At 41.7% G+C, this 13,159-nt stretch overlaps 1 protein-coding gene and 1 non-coding gene across 2 annotated transcripts in view; both read left to right on the top strand.

Annotated features, from left to right (window-relative positions):
- Positions 1 to 693: 693 nt before the first annotated feature.
- Positions 694 to 765, top strand: trnaa-ugc (transfer RNA alanine (anticodon UGC)). Its single transcript has one exon. It is a non-coding gene; the product is annotated as a tRNA-Ala (tRNA).
- A 403-nt stretch (positions 766 to 1,168) lies between these two features.
- The window catches only part of ift172 (intraflagellar transport 172), a 36,013-nt gene continuing 24,022 nt past the window's right edge, over positions 1,169 to 13,159 (top strand). Inside the window, exons 1-16 of the mRNA XM_069172333.1 lie at positions 1,169 to 1,360; positions 2,031 to 2,174; positions 2,546 to 2,658; positions 2,756 to 2,795; positions 3,072 to 3,137; positions 3,892 to 3,971; positions 4,642 to 4,729; positions 4,825 to 5,039; positions 5,266 to 5,389; positions 5,697 to 5,792; positions 6,444 to 6,605; positions 6,693 to 6,746; positions 7,323 to 7,426; positions 8,330 to 8,415; positions 8,899 to 9,011; positions 12,949 to 13,116. Of these exons, the coding sequence (XP_069028434.1) occupies positions 1,322 to 1,360; positions 2,031 to 2,174; positions 2,546 to 2,658; positions 2,756 to 2,795; positions 3,072 to 3,137; positions 3,892 to 3,971; positions 4,642 to 4,729; positions 4,825 to 5,039; positions 5,266 to 5,389; positions 5,697 to 5,792; positions 6,444 to 6,605; positions 6,693 to 6,746; positions 7,323 to 7,426; positions 8,330 to 8,415; positions 8,899 to 9,011; positions 12,949 to 13,116 (1,692 nt within the window). The 5' untranslated portion in view covers positions 1,169 to 1,321. The remainder of the gene's footprint in view (positions 1,361 to 2,030; positions 2,175 to 2,545; positions 2,659 to 2,755; positions 2,796 to 3,071; positions 3,138 to 3,891; positions 3,972 to 4,641; positions 4,730 to 4,824; positions 5,040 to 5,265; positions 5,390 to 5,696; positions 5,793 to 6,443; positions 6,606 to 6,692; positions 6,747 to 7,322; positions 7,427 to 8,329; positions 8,416 to 8,898; positions 9,012 to 12,948; positions 13,117 to 13,159) is intronic.

The following is a 13,159-nucleotide window of genomic DNA, read 5'->3' as shown; positions in this document are numbered from 1 at the left end:
GAGAACCTTTCAAAATAAAATTCTGCCGAGCGCGTTTTCAAACGGAAACGATTACAATTTGATTAGAAGCATCAAAACATGCGCCAAAAACACATTTAAAGACATTAAAACATTAAAAACAGTCATTAAAACATTTTTTTTTAAAAACCTGTGATTTAAAACATGAAGCGAGCATGAAAATGAAATGGACATTAAAAAAAAAAAAAAAAAAAAAGATAACAGAAAACAGAAAACAGAGCACAATAACAACATGAATTATAATGCAAATACAACAAAGGAGTGCAGAAATCTGTAGCTGTTCCAAGTTTATGTGAGGCTTTAATTTTGAAGGTGGAATCGCTTGTTTCCGGTACGATATGGGCCACTTAACACGTTTTGACGTGGCCCTGCGTCACCACGCCTACATGGGGGTGGTGTGGGTGGGGGTGGGGGTGTGTGTGGGGGGGGGGAGGTACCTCCAGCAGAAACTTTTCAGCAGCAGGAAGACTTTCTGCAAATAGGTGAGTTTTAATGCAGTCCCCCCCCCCCCACCCCCACCCCCCTTCTCTCTTCCCCCCCCCCCCCCCCCCCCCCCCCCCACTGCGATGGAAAGTTGTTGTGGGCAAATAACAGAATAAATAAACATGACCTTCAACAGATTAATATGGGTTTTGTAGGATTAAATAAGCTGCTGCTCCGCCATTGAAACAGGTAGGGGATGTAGCTCAGTGGTAGAGCGCATGCTTTGCATGTATGAGGCCCCGGGTTCAATCCCCGGCATCTCCACATCTTTTCATATCCGTCACAACGTTTAGTGAAACTCTCTTCTTTTTTTGTTTTTCTTTTAAATAAAAATGTTCTTTTGTTGGCTGTAGACATGTCTGAAACGCAAAACACGCACATTTGAACATTTCTGGAGATCATTACACGGACGGAAGGCACGGAAATTAAACCTTTGAGGATAATACGAAGACATATATGGGCTGCCCAGTTGTACTCACGAGTACTAACGTTACAGGAAATAGTTCCACTGCTCTTCACTTGTTTTTGTTTATTTATTCTTTACTGAGACGCAATTGTCGAAATGAAAAAAAAAACCCTATCAGACGAACTACTCAAGAGACACTGACATTTCCCACAGTCCTAAACGCACCACCGAAGCCCCGCCCAGGCCGGTAACTAAGGAGATCACAGTTATGTTTACTACGAAGATGTCGTCCCCCTGCTAGCTGCTTTAGCTTCGGATCTGCTCTCCGCAAAATGACCAAAATCTGAAGATCATCCCGGAGCCGATAACACCACCACCACCACCACCTCCGCCTCCCTGAAACACGTCTGAAAAATGCAGCTGAAGCATCTCAAGACACTTCTAACGCCCCAGGTGCGTTCAGGGACACGTTAGCTTAGCAGATGCTACGGAGAGCCAGATCCGTTTCAAAAGTGTGACTGTAAACTTCGCCGTTAATAATCTTACAACGTGACTCGACAGCTGTAAAGAACAGTGAAGTTCCTGTTGTCAATTCGGCGTTCAATTGATCGGTCTAATGTCCGTTTAACGAGTGTTAAATACCGGATTTATTACAGTTATCTTACCAGCAAATGCAGCACGTCGTGTTTGATTGGACGTATTTGTGACGTATTTAAATGATTCACGGATTCTAGCAGATAAATTACTTTCTTTTTAAATGTTTTTACAGCAGTTAAAATGGTTTAATCTAACGTGGAGTCGTTATAACGCACGACTATAGGCAGAAATGTGTGTCAGCAGAAACTGGATTTGAATCATTGGTATTGAAAGTTCAATTCAAAAACGTGAATGATTGCTTTAAAAAATTAAATTTGAATTTTAAAACTTGAATAATTGCTCTAAAAATTTAAATTTGAATGGCAAAACTGGAAATTGAAATATTTAGCTCGAAACTGAAGTTCAATAAACTTCAAAACTGAACGTTTAAACTTCTGACTTTTGAATTGTCAGTGAAATATCACTGAAAATTCACCTCTCTTAAATTCGCTGACTGTAGATCTGTGTTTCTGTGATTCCTTCGTAGGAGGGCGCTGCCAAAGTGACCTGCTTGGCCTGGGCTCCCAACAACTCCAAGTTCGCCGTCTGCACCGTTGACCGAGTGGTGCTGCTCTACGACGAGCAAGGAGAGAGGAGGGACAAGTTCTCCACCAAACCCCTGGACTCCAAGGTCAGATGTAAACACCGGCGTTGGGGAAGGTTGCTGTCGACATGTATTTAATAAGAAGAAGAATAGTAGTGAAACTTGATTTTCATACTAGAAATGCGGCTCAAAGTGCTTTAAGAGAACCACATGCAGCGTTTCACATAAATACAGATATAAAGGAGCTTTTTGAAAATATAGAAAAGAAATGAGATGCAGATCAAATGCATAGTAAACAGTTAAAATCACAAAACAAAAAACACACGAGGACGCTGGTGGAGAGAAATCCTGTTTAAAAGCCTACATATTATTAAAGCACCCTTTCAATATCTGCTGTGTCAGATTTGTCCCTTTTGTGAATGAATAACATTCAAATGTCCATTTTTGTTCCTCCTCAGTATGGAAAGCAGAGCTACACCGTCAACGACCTGGTCTTCTCACCGGACTCCACCAAGATCGCCGTCGGCCAGTCGGACAACATCGTCTTCGTCTACCGGATCGGAGAGGACTGGTACACCTCCCCGCCATTAAATACCGTCCTGGCGATGCATCCGAACAGATTTCTTTAAAACAAAACTGTACTCCGTCTTTTTAATCTTTTCTCCCAGGGGCGACAAGAAAGCCATTTGCAACAAGTTCGTTCAGACGGTAAGTGAACGAGAAAGGCTGAAGCCTCATCATTTATGTTTAGATGCTAAAATGTCTTCTTTTTTTTTTCTTGGGTTTCATCATTCCCCGGCACCATTGTTGAGCGTTAACGTAACATGCTTTCGTAATCACGGGTTTACCGGTTGAGTTATCTAAGTCTGTTTCTCTTAGTACGAAGGGAAAATTTCCCATCTTTTTTTTGCCCACTTTTGCACTTTTAAAGCACCATAAGTTGAAGCCTCGTTTTGGCCTTGACGGTGTTATTTTATGTCCCAGAGCGCCGTGACTCGCCTGCTTTGGCCTTCGGAGAACGCCATCGTTTACGGATTAGTTGACGGCAAGGTAAGACCTGTGTTCATATTATCGGTAGAGGTGTCAGTAGGACATGAGAGGAATTTAATAGCGTTCCCCGAAGACAAATAATTCTGTTATTTTACTTTTAATGGACATTTTGGCTCCAGATGGTCATATTTTCTTGTCAGAGGTGTTTTAAAGGTCGTCAATAAACATCATTTTTAAAAAAAATATTTGTCCTACAATGGGCTTTAAAAGACTCGTAGCTGTTCTCCAAGTAACATTTTAACATAAAAAAAATGTTTTAACTCCAAGAAATGTACCTCTTAAAGGTCCAGGGTGAAGGATTTAAGGGAATTTATTTATAATAATGTACTTCAGTCAACACAATGGCTGAGCATTTCTACTTTGGAACTGCAGTGGGCCAATGACAGACTCTAAAACACAAATTCAGACAGCCAGGTGAGGGGGGTTTCATACATCACATACCGGATTAACCAATCCCGTCAATTTGGGGGCGGAGCTTTCCACATTATAGAGCTGCAGTGGAGGGGTGGGCGGAGATAGAGGCGGGGACTGTTTGAATGTTCATAGATCTGAACTTACTGAACAAAAACAAACACGTGAGGTTTCATCGAAAACACTTTCAGCACCGCGGGGTTTATTTCTTTAAAAAAAAGAATTAAATATGTAATTCAGACGAACAACGATGAGTTATTACGAGTTCAATCAATGCCATGAGAGCGACTTTTAAAGTACATTTATGAATATTAATGAATACGTTTTCTGACTTCTTTGACAGGTCCGACTGGCCAACACTCAGACGAATAAGTCTTCAACCATCTACGCCACAGAGTCCTGGGTCGTCTCACTGACTTCCAAGTAAATGCTTAAAACAAAGAGTTTTGCTTGTCTGGAAGACCTTTTCTTAAAGGTCCCATATTTTACTCTTTTCCAGTGTTTATATTTTCAGTCTTGACATCCATGAGAAGATACTTTTGTGGTTTTAAGTACCAAAAATCATTTTGTAGTATAGCTTTACATCTATCTGGAGGTTTTTACCGGAGCTCTACCGATAACAGCCTGTTTTGTGCCTTTAAGGTGCGTTGTTATCAACGACCCTGTCTTCTGATTGGCTGACTATTTTCTGAGTGACACGCCCCCAGACCAACCACAGGCTTTCTTTGGTCTTTTAGTTCGCTACTTCCTAAAAAAAGAATAAATGGTCGGCATTTTTCTTCTGCATAAAAGGTTGGAAAAGTGGTACATATGACATGAGCCACGAGTTTGTGACATCACAAACTTACGGAAGTCCGACCGGGGACGGTTGCTGAATACAAACTAAATTTTTTCAGTGGATTGAGCATTTTGGCACTTTCCCGGTATTTATACAGAAAATCTAAACCTGCTTTGTCATAAAAAAAACAAAAAAAACCAAATGGTAAATCTGTATTCATGCAAAACAGGATCTTTAAAATACTACGCTATTTTGCCAGTTTTCTGTTTTATTTCTTCTGTGAGTGTTATTTGTAAAGTCTCCGCTCTGTGTCAGCGTATCTGGTAAAGGAATCCTCTCCGGCCACGCTGACGGGACGGTCGTCCGTTACTTCTTCGATGACGAAGGCTCGGGAGAGTCTCAGGTAGGCCACGCCCACATCATGTCCATCAACCGTGTTCCTATTTGACCGGTAATATTGCCGATTAGACTTTAAATGTCAAACACACCGTCTCACAGGGTAAGCTGTTGACGCACCCGTGCCCGCCGTACGCCCTGGCCTGGGCCGCCAACGGCATCATGGTGGGCGGCTGCGACAAGAAGGTGGTGGCCTACGGCCGGGAGGGCCACGTCCTGCAGACCTTCGACTACACCCGGGACCGGACGGAGAGGGAGTTCAGCGTGGCCGCCGCCAGCCCCGGCGGACAGTCCGTCGTGTTCGGCAGCTTCGACCGGTCAGTCTGTTTCGCGCTCTCTCGACCTTTCAAAATAAAAGCCCCTACAGTTTCACACAGGGTCCAGACATATACTAGGTTCTGACTTAGACTTGTGTTTCTGTCAGGAGGGGCACTGGACACTGGGTTTTATTAGTTAAATCTGATATAAGAACGCTGTATTTGACCCTTTTCAAGCCAGTTTTATGATTGTAGTTTATTTTTTCCGCTCCCGATCTTCGTCCAGGTTGCGGGTGTTCAACTGGGCTCCGAGGAGAGGCGGGTGGGACGAAGCCAAACCCAAAGAGATCGTCAACCTCTACACCATCACCTGCTTGGCCTGGAAGAAAGACGGGTCGCGCCTCTGTGCTGTAAATATTCAACACAACACACACAAAACAACCCCCAAAAATCCCATGGTTTTAATCCACAGTGTGACTTTAACGCCAACCTGCTCTTAGTTTGCGCTTTTATTTCTTCGGAGAGCTGTTGTCATTTTAGTAATCTCGATTTTTAACTCCAATGACTGAAATCCTTTATCTTTACAATACGACGTCAACGTCTCCACCGTTACCATCAGATGATTTAAAAAAAAAAAAAAAACAAGCTCCTGAAAAACAAATCAGTAAAAACATAAATGGGTGTTTTATGAGTGTGTATTTTTTTATATCTCGACAGGGAACTCTGTGCGGCGGCGTGGAGCTGTTCGATTGCTGCCTGCGAAGAGCCATCTATAAGAACAAGTTTGAGGTCACCTACGTTGGCCTGAGTCAGGTACAAACAGTCGGTCTGCAAGAACAAAATACAAATAAAAAAAAATGGAAAATTATCCCAACTGGTAAAACAACGCAAAGAACTGAGGGCCCCAATAACCAATTGCCAATTAACAGCAGACGAGAAAGTGAAAACAGCCCGGTTGATTGTGCAAGAGCTGTGATTTAAAATATAATGAATTGAAGTGCAGGAGACGGCCCGGTGTGTCAGCCTCCTGATTAGAGAAAAAGGGACAGCAGCAGCAATTACAGCTCTGGAGACAATCATCCATTTTGTTTATCTGCTATGTATTCTGATTTGCTAATTAATCAGCGGTAATGCCGAAAATATAACCGATAGGAATTTCACTGATTATTTACAAGTTGATTAAAAAGCGTGAATTGTCATTGATTGATAGAAATTAGAAGTGATTACGACCGAGGAATTCGTTCCGCCGTCTAATGAGACGGTGAGTAGAGGTGTAATTGCGGCTTCCTGGCGAGACTTTCATTAGCGAACGTTTTTCTTTCGGGAAGAAGTTCTTAAAATTCTTCCCGTCGTGATCGAAGCCGAGGCGGGTTTTTGAATTCACGGGTGTGCTTGCTGGGCGTAGATCGTCTTATTTGTTTTGCTTTAAAACAATAAAAATGTCCTTTGCGTGTCTTCTCGCAGGTGATAGTGAGGAACCTTTCCACGGGAACTCGGGTGGTCCTGAAGTCCTACTACGGTTATGAGATAGAGGAGGTCAAGATCATGGGGAAGGATCGCTACCTGGTGGCTCACACCTCCGACACTCTTCTGTTGGGAGACCTGCTGACCAATAAATTAAGCGAGGTAATGCGGAAGTTTTTGCTGAGTTTCTGGGTTGATTGCGTCATTTGCAGGGACGCAAAAATGTTCATTGAGCGTCTTTTCTCTCAGGTGCCTTGGCCCGGTTCTGGGGGAAACGAAAAATTCTTCTTTGAAAATGAAACCGTAAGTACGCAAACGTTTTTAAATAAATCAAAAATGCAGCCCGGTATCCCACCGGAGAGTGTAATACGCCCATCGGTCCCCTAGAGGATATCGTGACAGGGTCACGTTTTGCCTTCGCCGAGGCGTGAAAAGTACACGCATGCATGACTGGGTCCAAAAAAAAGTACAAGGAGTGATTTAAAAAAAAGTAGGTCGGACATCGGGCTCGGTTGGGTAAGACCACAGACTGATACAGGAGTGTCTGAAGCTGCAATACCACCGAGTGCCACTAGAGGTCGGCTCCAAACACTCCCATTCAACTTCTCCCATAATGGTCTCCTCGGTGTTGTTAGCTAAAGTCACTCCTTCTTATTCGTTTTCTGGAGGTCCATCTGAAAATAATCCCTCATTTATTAGAAAATAAGCTTCAAAAAGCCGTATTTTGGTCTGTTTTGATTGACAGGCCTGTGGTGCATTCAGGTTACGGCTATCGGTGGGCAGGACGTAGTATCGTCAGGGTTTCCAATCAGATCGAGTCAGGTCACCGTGTTGCATTCACTGCTCTGTTTAATGGTCGTGAATTTTTTTTGTTTTCAGGTGTGCATGATTTTTAACGCCGGCGAGCTGAGCCTGGTGGAGTACAGCAACAAGGAGATTCTGGGATCGGTCCGGACAGAGTTTATGAATCCTCACCTCATCAGGTTGGTTAAATCATAATCACACGAACATGAATAAATCAGATACACATCACTGATCTAATGATGAAAAATGACAAATTTGAAGCCATGAAAGGAGAAATTTCAGTGTAAAAATGTGACAATTTAATCAGCTAAAGAGAAATTTAGGGGGCAGACATAAAATAAAAAAAAAAAAAAAACGTTTTAGCAGACTTTGGGTTGTTTTACTTCAACATTTTTGAAGCACTTTCTGTCCAATTAGATCCCAAATGTGGCTTGTTCAAACATGCTTTTACCGATTTTGACGACATTTCTGACATTATCTGTAAAATATATATTAGATAAATAAAACTCCTCTTTTCTCTTCCTTTTTTTTCCTAATTGTAAACACGTAAAAAACAAAAAAACAAAAATTGATATACATGCAATTCAAACAGCCTCTAATCCCATCAACCCTTCTGAGTAAATGACGTGTTTCCAGCTCCGTCCATTAGATGGCGGTATTGAGCTTTGCAGAAATCCCAGATATTCCTCTCCAGACCAGAAGTGCTCAGGAGTCAGTGAGAGGTGAACCTGCCCGTCAGTACACGTCCACGTTAATGTATTCAGACCCGTCAGCAGTGTCGGGACTGACAGCCGCTCGCCTCCGGCTGCACGCTGTAGCAAGACAACACCAGTGACCAGGTGGATGCTGGGAATTTTTTTCAAGCGTGAAAAAACGGCAGCCGAAGCCAATTATTGCCGAAGCGGATGCTGGATTTGATATTTAACGTGTTAAAAATACGAGGTGTATTCACATCACTGAAGGTGTGTGTGTGTGTGTGTGTGTGTGTGTGTGTGTGTGTGTGTGTGTGTGTGTGTGTTATGTGTGTGTGTGTGTGTGTGTGTGTGTGTGTGTGTGTTATGTGTGTTTGTTTGTGTGTGTAGTGTCCGACTAAACGAGAGGAAGCAGAGAGGAGTGGAAGACAACAAGAAGCTCGCTTATCTGATCGACATAAAGACCATCGCTATTGGTAAGAAAGGAGATGTGTGTGGGTTTAAAAAAAAAAAAAAAAAAAAGTCAAGGTGGTACTCTGGCAAAAAGTTAGAAAGTCTTTTAAATCAAATGGAAATTCAATAAAAAAAAGAGATTATTAGCAGTGGAAAACTATTTATTTAGTTTAGTTTCGGATATTCCCTGATTTTACACAGGAAGTGATTCCTGACCATAATATTAAACTTTTGAAACTACTGCAGCTGGATTATTTCATGCAAAAGGAACCACGCTGAGTAGATGGTACCCCACTCTAATAAAAAAAAAATCCACTGTATAGGCCCCCTGATGTCAGCAGACTAATATTCATCTGATCCCAGTGTAGGTACATTTTCTAAAGTAGAGAAACTCACTTGTTGAATGACAGAACAGCTGATTTCTGATCTCTAATAAAAACTTTTAGCCGCTCAGCTAATGTGTCATTTCTCCTCCTCCTCCTCCTCCTCCTCTTCCTCCTCCTCAGTGGACTTGGCCGGAGGCTACAATCTGGGAACCATCAGCCACGACTCCAAGATCGACTGGCTGGAGCTCAACGAGACCGGACGCAAGCTGCTGTTCAGGGACAAGAAGCTGCGGGTGAGAGTTAAAAAAAAAAAAGAAGTAAAATAAAAATCAGCAGAGACCCCCGGAGGCGCTCGAGGGCCGAGAGGGAGAGCCAATCACAGGCGAGATGACGGTTGATAAAGCAGGGAGGAGAGTAGAGGAATCTGTCCGTGAGTTACAGCCACGTCCATCACACCGCGGCCGTTTGGTCCTCGAACGAAATACTGGGAAAAAAAAAACCTGAGATTCAAACGACCACCGAGGAACGAATCTCACGCCGAGTAAAATAAGTCCAGGCGAGCAAAAATGTTTCCCAACCAAACAAAGAAAGAAAGATGGCGTCCTTCACTTTGCCTGTCAATATATTTAGATTCACTTGATGTCCCCCGGAGCTTCCCAGCACCTTCAAAATAAAAGAAATTTAAATAATGACACCGATGGTGCAGTCAGACAAATTCAGCCACAGTCATCCAGCAAAAATGGTTTCATTATGAAACGGGATAAAAACAATAGATAGATCCAACAAAAGAAAAAAATATATATTTATATGCCTCACTGTAGTTTATTGACCCCTTAAAATGAAGCAAAATCTACTTTTCGTGTTTTATTTAAATATTTTTTCAAATCCTGAAGTAAAAAGATTAAAGAAACATATATATATAAACATAAATATAAATATTTCTTTTGTGTAGAATAAATGTTTTTTTTTTTTTAATTCAGGAACGCCTCCGACTGAGAATGGTTGGAAATGAGCATTTCTTCTGCAATAGACACATTCATCTTTTAAAGTGGACAAAGTTTATTTCGATTTTCAAAAACGACAAATTCTAACGGTTTTCTTTTCTTAGTTTGATAACTGAAGTAAATTTATACTTTCTTCGGTCCTTTTATTTGAACTGAGCGGTTCATAGTTTTATTCCACTCTCGTGCATCTCGCCAGAGAAACAGAAAACGCAGTTAGAGAAAGTGTAGAAGTTTTCCCAGTTGTGTGTGTGTGTGTGTGTGTGTGTGGGGGGGGGGGGGGGTGTTGTTGCCGAGGCAACATGACAGTTACAGGCAGCGGTGTCAGTTGTTGCCCCGGGGTGATGAAACGGTTTCATACTCGACCCTCGGGGCAAAGACGCAGGAGAAGGCAGGTAATTGAGAATCCCTCAGTGGAGGTGAACTTTTTTTTGACGTTTTTACAAATGTGTGTTTTTTTTTAAATTATTTTTTTACAAAATTAACTTTAGTTGCGACGGGATGAGAAATAATGATGTGCACCGACGACTTTTTGAAAGAAGATAATGAACGGAAAAGTTTGACGATATTTAGATAAAAAGAAATCGCTGTGGAGTTTTGAGCTTCTTGTACAGATTGAAATCTCTCCGCTTAAATATTTTAGTGTGTTGTTTGTCTCAAAGGTTTGAGTCAGCATTTTTTTTTTTTTTTTATTCTTCTGATTTTGCAGTAATTTCATGTCAATGTTAACAAAGTCCTTGAAAGTACCTTACTCCTTTTACTGCAGGACTGATGGTGCCATAGATTTGATAAACTAGTCTCTTAAAATACAAAGTCAATAAAATGTCTCCGGCAGTTATCTCGGTGTTTTTCGCGAAAGTCGCTCCTTCTAATTAGTTTTCTGGTCTGAAAATAATCCGTCATGAAGTAGAAAATAAGACTCAAAAAGCTGTTTTTTTGGGGGCGTGTCTGTTTGATTGACAGGCCTGTGGTGCAGTCAGGTTAGTTCGGCTTTTCGCAATCTTGCTAGTTTCGGAGCAGGTTTGGAGCAGGACGTGACCATATTTGGACGAGCCGGGGGGAGGAGCCAGCAGTGGATCTGACTCGATGTGATGGAAAACCCGACGATACTACGTCCCCGCCCACCGAGAGCTGTAACCTGACTGCACCACAGGCCTGTCAATCAAACAGACACGCCCCCAAAAACAGGTCTTCTTGAATCTTCTTTTCTAATGAATGAGGGATTATTTTCAGATGGACCTCCAGAAAACTAATAAGAAGGAGTGACTTTAGCTAACAACACCGAGATAACTGATGGACACATTTTATTCACTTTGAACTTTAAGACACTAGTTGAATGGGAGTCTATGGAGTTTTGTTTTGGAGCCGACCTCTAGTGGCACTCGGTATAAACTTAGTAGAAAGTCTTTGGTTGCCGCTTGGACGGTAACTGAATGTCCTGCATCACTCTGGTTTCTAAAAGTCAAAACACACTTGACGTGGGAGACATTTTTAGTTTCTTATTTCCCACCAGTAAGAAATCTTACATAAAAAAAGAAAAAGTTGTCGAAGAAAACGTTTCTTTTAATTGAACTATTCTTCCGAGTGAATTTATCGACGGCCTGCTCGTCCTCGTTGCATTTAAAAAGTTCGGCCGGCTGAGCTCCAGGGTGAAACTACAGACGGAGCGTTATTAAAAAAAAACAACTGGTGGGAGGAGGGAGAGGGAGGAGAGGGGGGAGAGGGGGAGGATATTAAGGTAGCTGATTAGGACGGCGGGAGGTCCTCCGTGTGTCTTATAGAATCCATAACACTCATCTCATCGAGCCGCTGGAACTTTAATCAACTTTTCTTCGAGACAAATGATTTCAACTGCGCTAATGTGGAGCTAAACGTCTGATATTCTACGATGTTCTGGAGAAACGCGGTGGATTATGGTTTTAATATTTTTACTGCGGCGACCCGGTCGTCAGTCGTTGATTTTTGATTTCCCGAAGGCTCTTTAATATTTCCCCGCGGACGTTTCGGGAAAAACGCCGATTCGCTTCATCGCGGAAAGTGTCGGAAGCACGTTAGCTTAGCTTCGTACGAAGATCGGGAAACGACGTCTCTGAAGATCACTGAAGTAACATATTATGTTTTGTTTGTTTAATGCATTCAAAAAACTAAGAATTAAAAGTTCAAGTTGAGTTTATGTGCCAAACTTTTTTTTTTTTAAATAAGCGTATTTCACTTAATTTTTCTCGCTATTTCAGCAGCTGTTACATTCCAACTTCAAACAGATATCTTCAACTCTTTAAATATAGAAAGCTTAAATCAAATTAAATTCCTCTTAGCCGGACTTTCTGCGGGGGAATTTGGTGTGATCCGTGATGATTTAAATATTTCTAGACAAATCACAAGTACGATTTTTTAAGTTTTTAATTTTAAAGAAAGTTAAAGATGGCTAATCGCAAATGGACACATTATCTGGTAAAAGTATGTGGTTACATGAAGCCTAGCTTTGTATTGTCCGACAGTAAAATATGAGCTTTAATGGTGCTGGGAGGCAGATTTTGTTTCTCTGCTTCTCTATTTTTAGGCCTCATGCTAAACTAAACAAAGCTAAAATAAGATAAATTAAGATAAACTAAACTAAGGTAAGATAAGATAAACTAAGATAAACTAAACTAAGGTAAGATAAGATAAACTAAGATAAACTAAACTAAGGTAAGATAAGATAAACTAAACGAAGGTAAGATAAGATAAACTAAACTAAGGTAAGATAAGATAAACTAAGCTAAAATAAAATAAACTAAGCTGAACTAAGCCAAGATTAACTAAACTAAGCCAAAATAAACTAAACTAAGATTAACTAAACTAAGCTAAACTAAGCCAAGATTAACTAAGATAAGCTAAAATAAACTAAACTAAGATAAACTAAGCTAAGCTAAGATTAACTAAACTAAGCTAAACTAAACTAAGCTAAGCTAAACTAAGCCAAGATTAACTGAGCTAAGCTAAACTAAGCTAACATAAACTAAACTAAACTAAGATAAACCAAGCTAAAATAAGATTAACTAAGCTAAGCTAAACTAAGCTAAGCTAAGCTAACCGTCTCCTGACTCCAGCTTCCTGTTTACAGATGGGAGTGGTTTCGTTCCTCTCGTGGAAACGTTGAACTCTTTCTTTACCGCCGCGGGTAAACAGGCCTCCGATAGACCGTTGGTCGACGGTGCGGTGACTTCCTCCTCTTCCTCGTCCTCCTCAGCTCCATCTGTACGACATCGAGTCCTCCGTGAAGACCACCGTGCTGAGCTTCTGCTCGTACGTCCAGTGGGTGCCCGGCAGCGACGTGGTGGTCGCCCAGAACCGGGGGAACCTCTGCATCTGGTACAGCATCGACAGCCCGGAGAGCATCACCATGTTCCCCATCAAGGTGACACCGAGCATCTCGTCTCTCGCCAACTCAACTCACAACT

This window comes from Embiotoca jacksoni, unplaced genomic scaffold (assembly GCF_022577435.1).
Source record: "Embiotoca jacksoni isolate LCO1_2020_lvr unplaced genomic scaffold, fEmbJac1.0.p SCAF_52, whole genome shotgun sequence".
Classification (NCBI taxonomy): domain Eukaryota; kingdom Metazoa; phylum Chordata; class Actinopteri; family Embiotocidae; genus Embiotoca; species Embiotoca jacksoni.
Note: the sequence above shows the minus strand (reverse complement) of the source record. Positions and strands in the feature narration are given on the sequence as shown.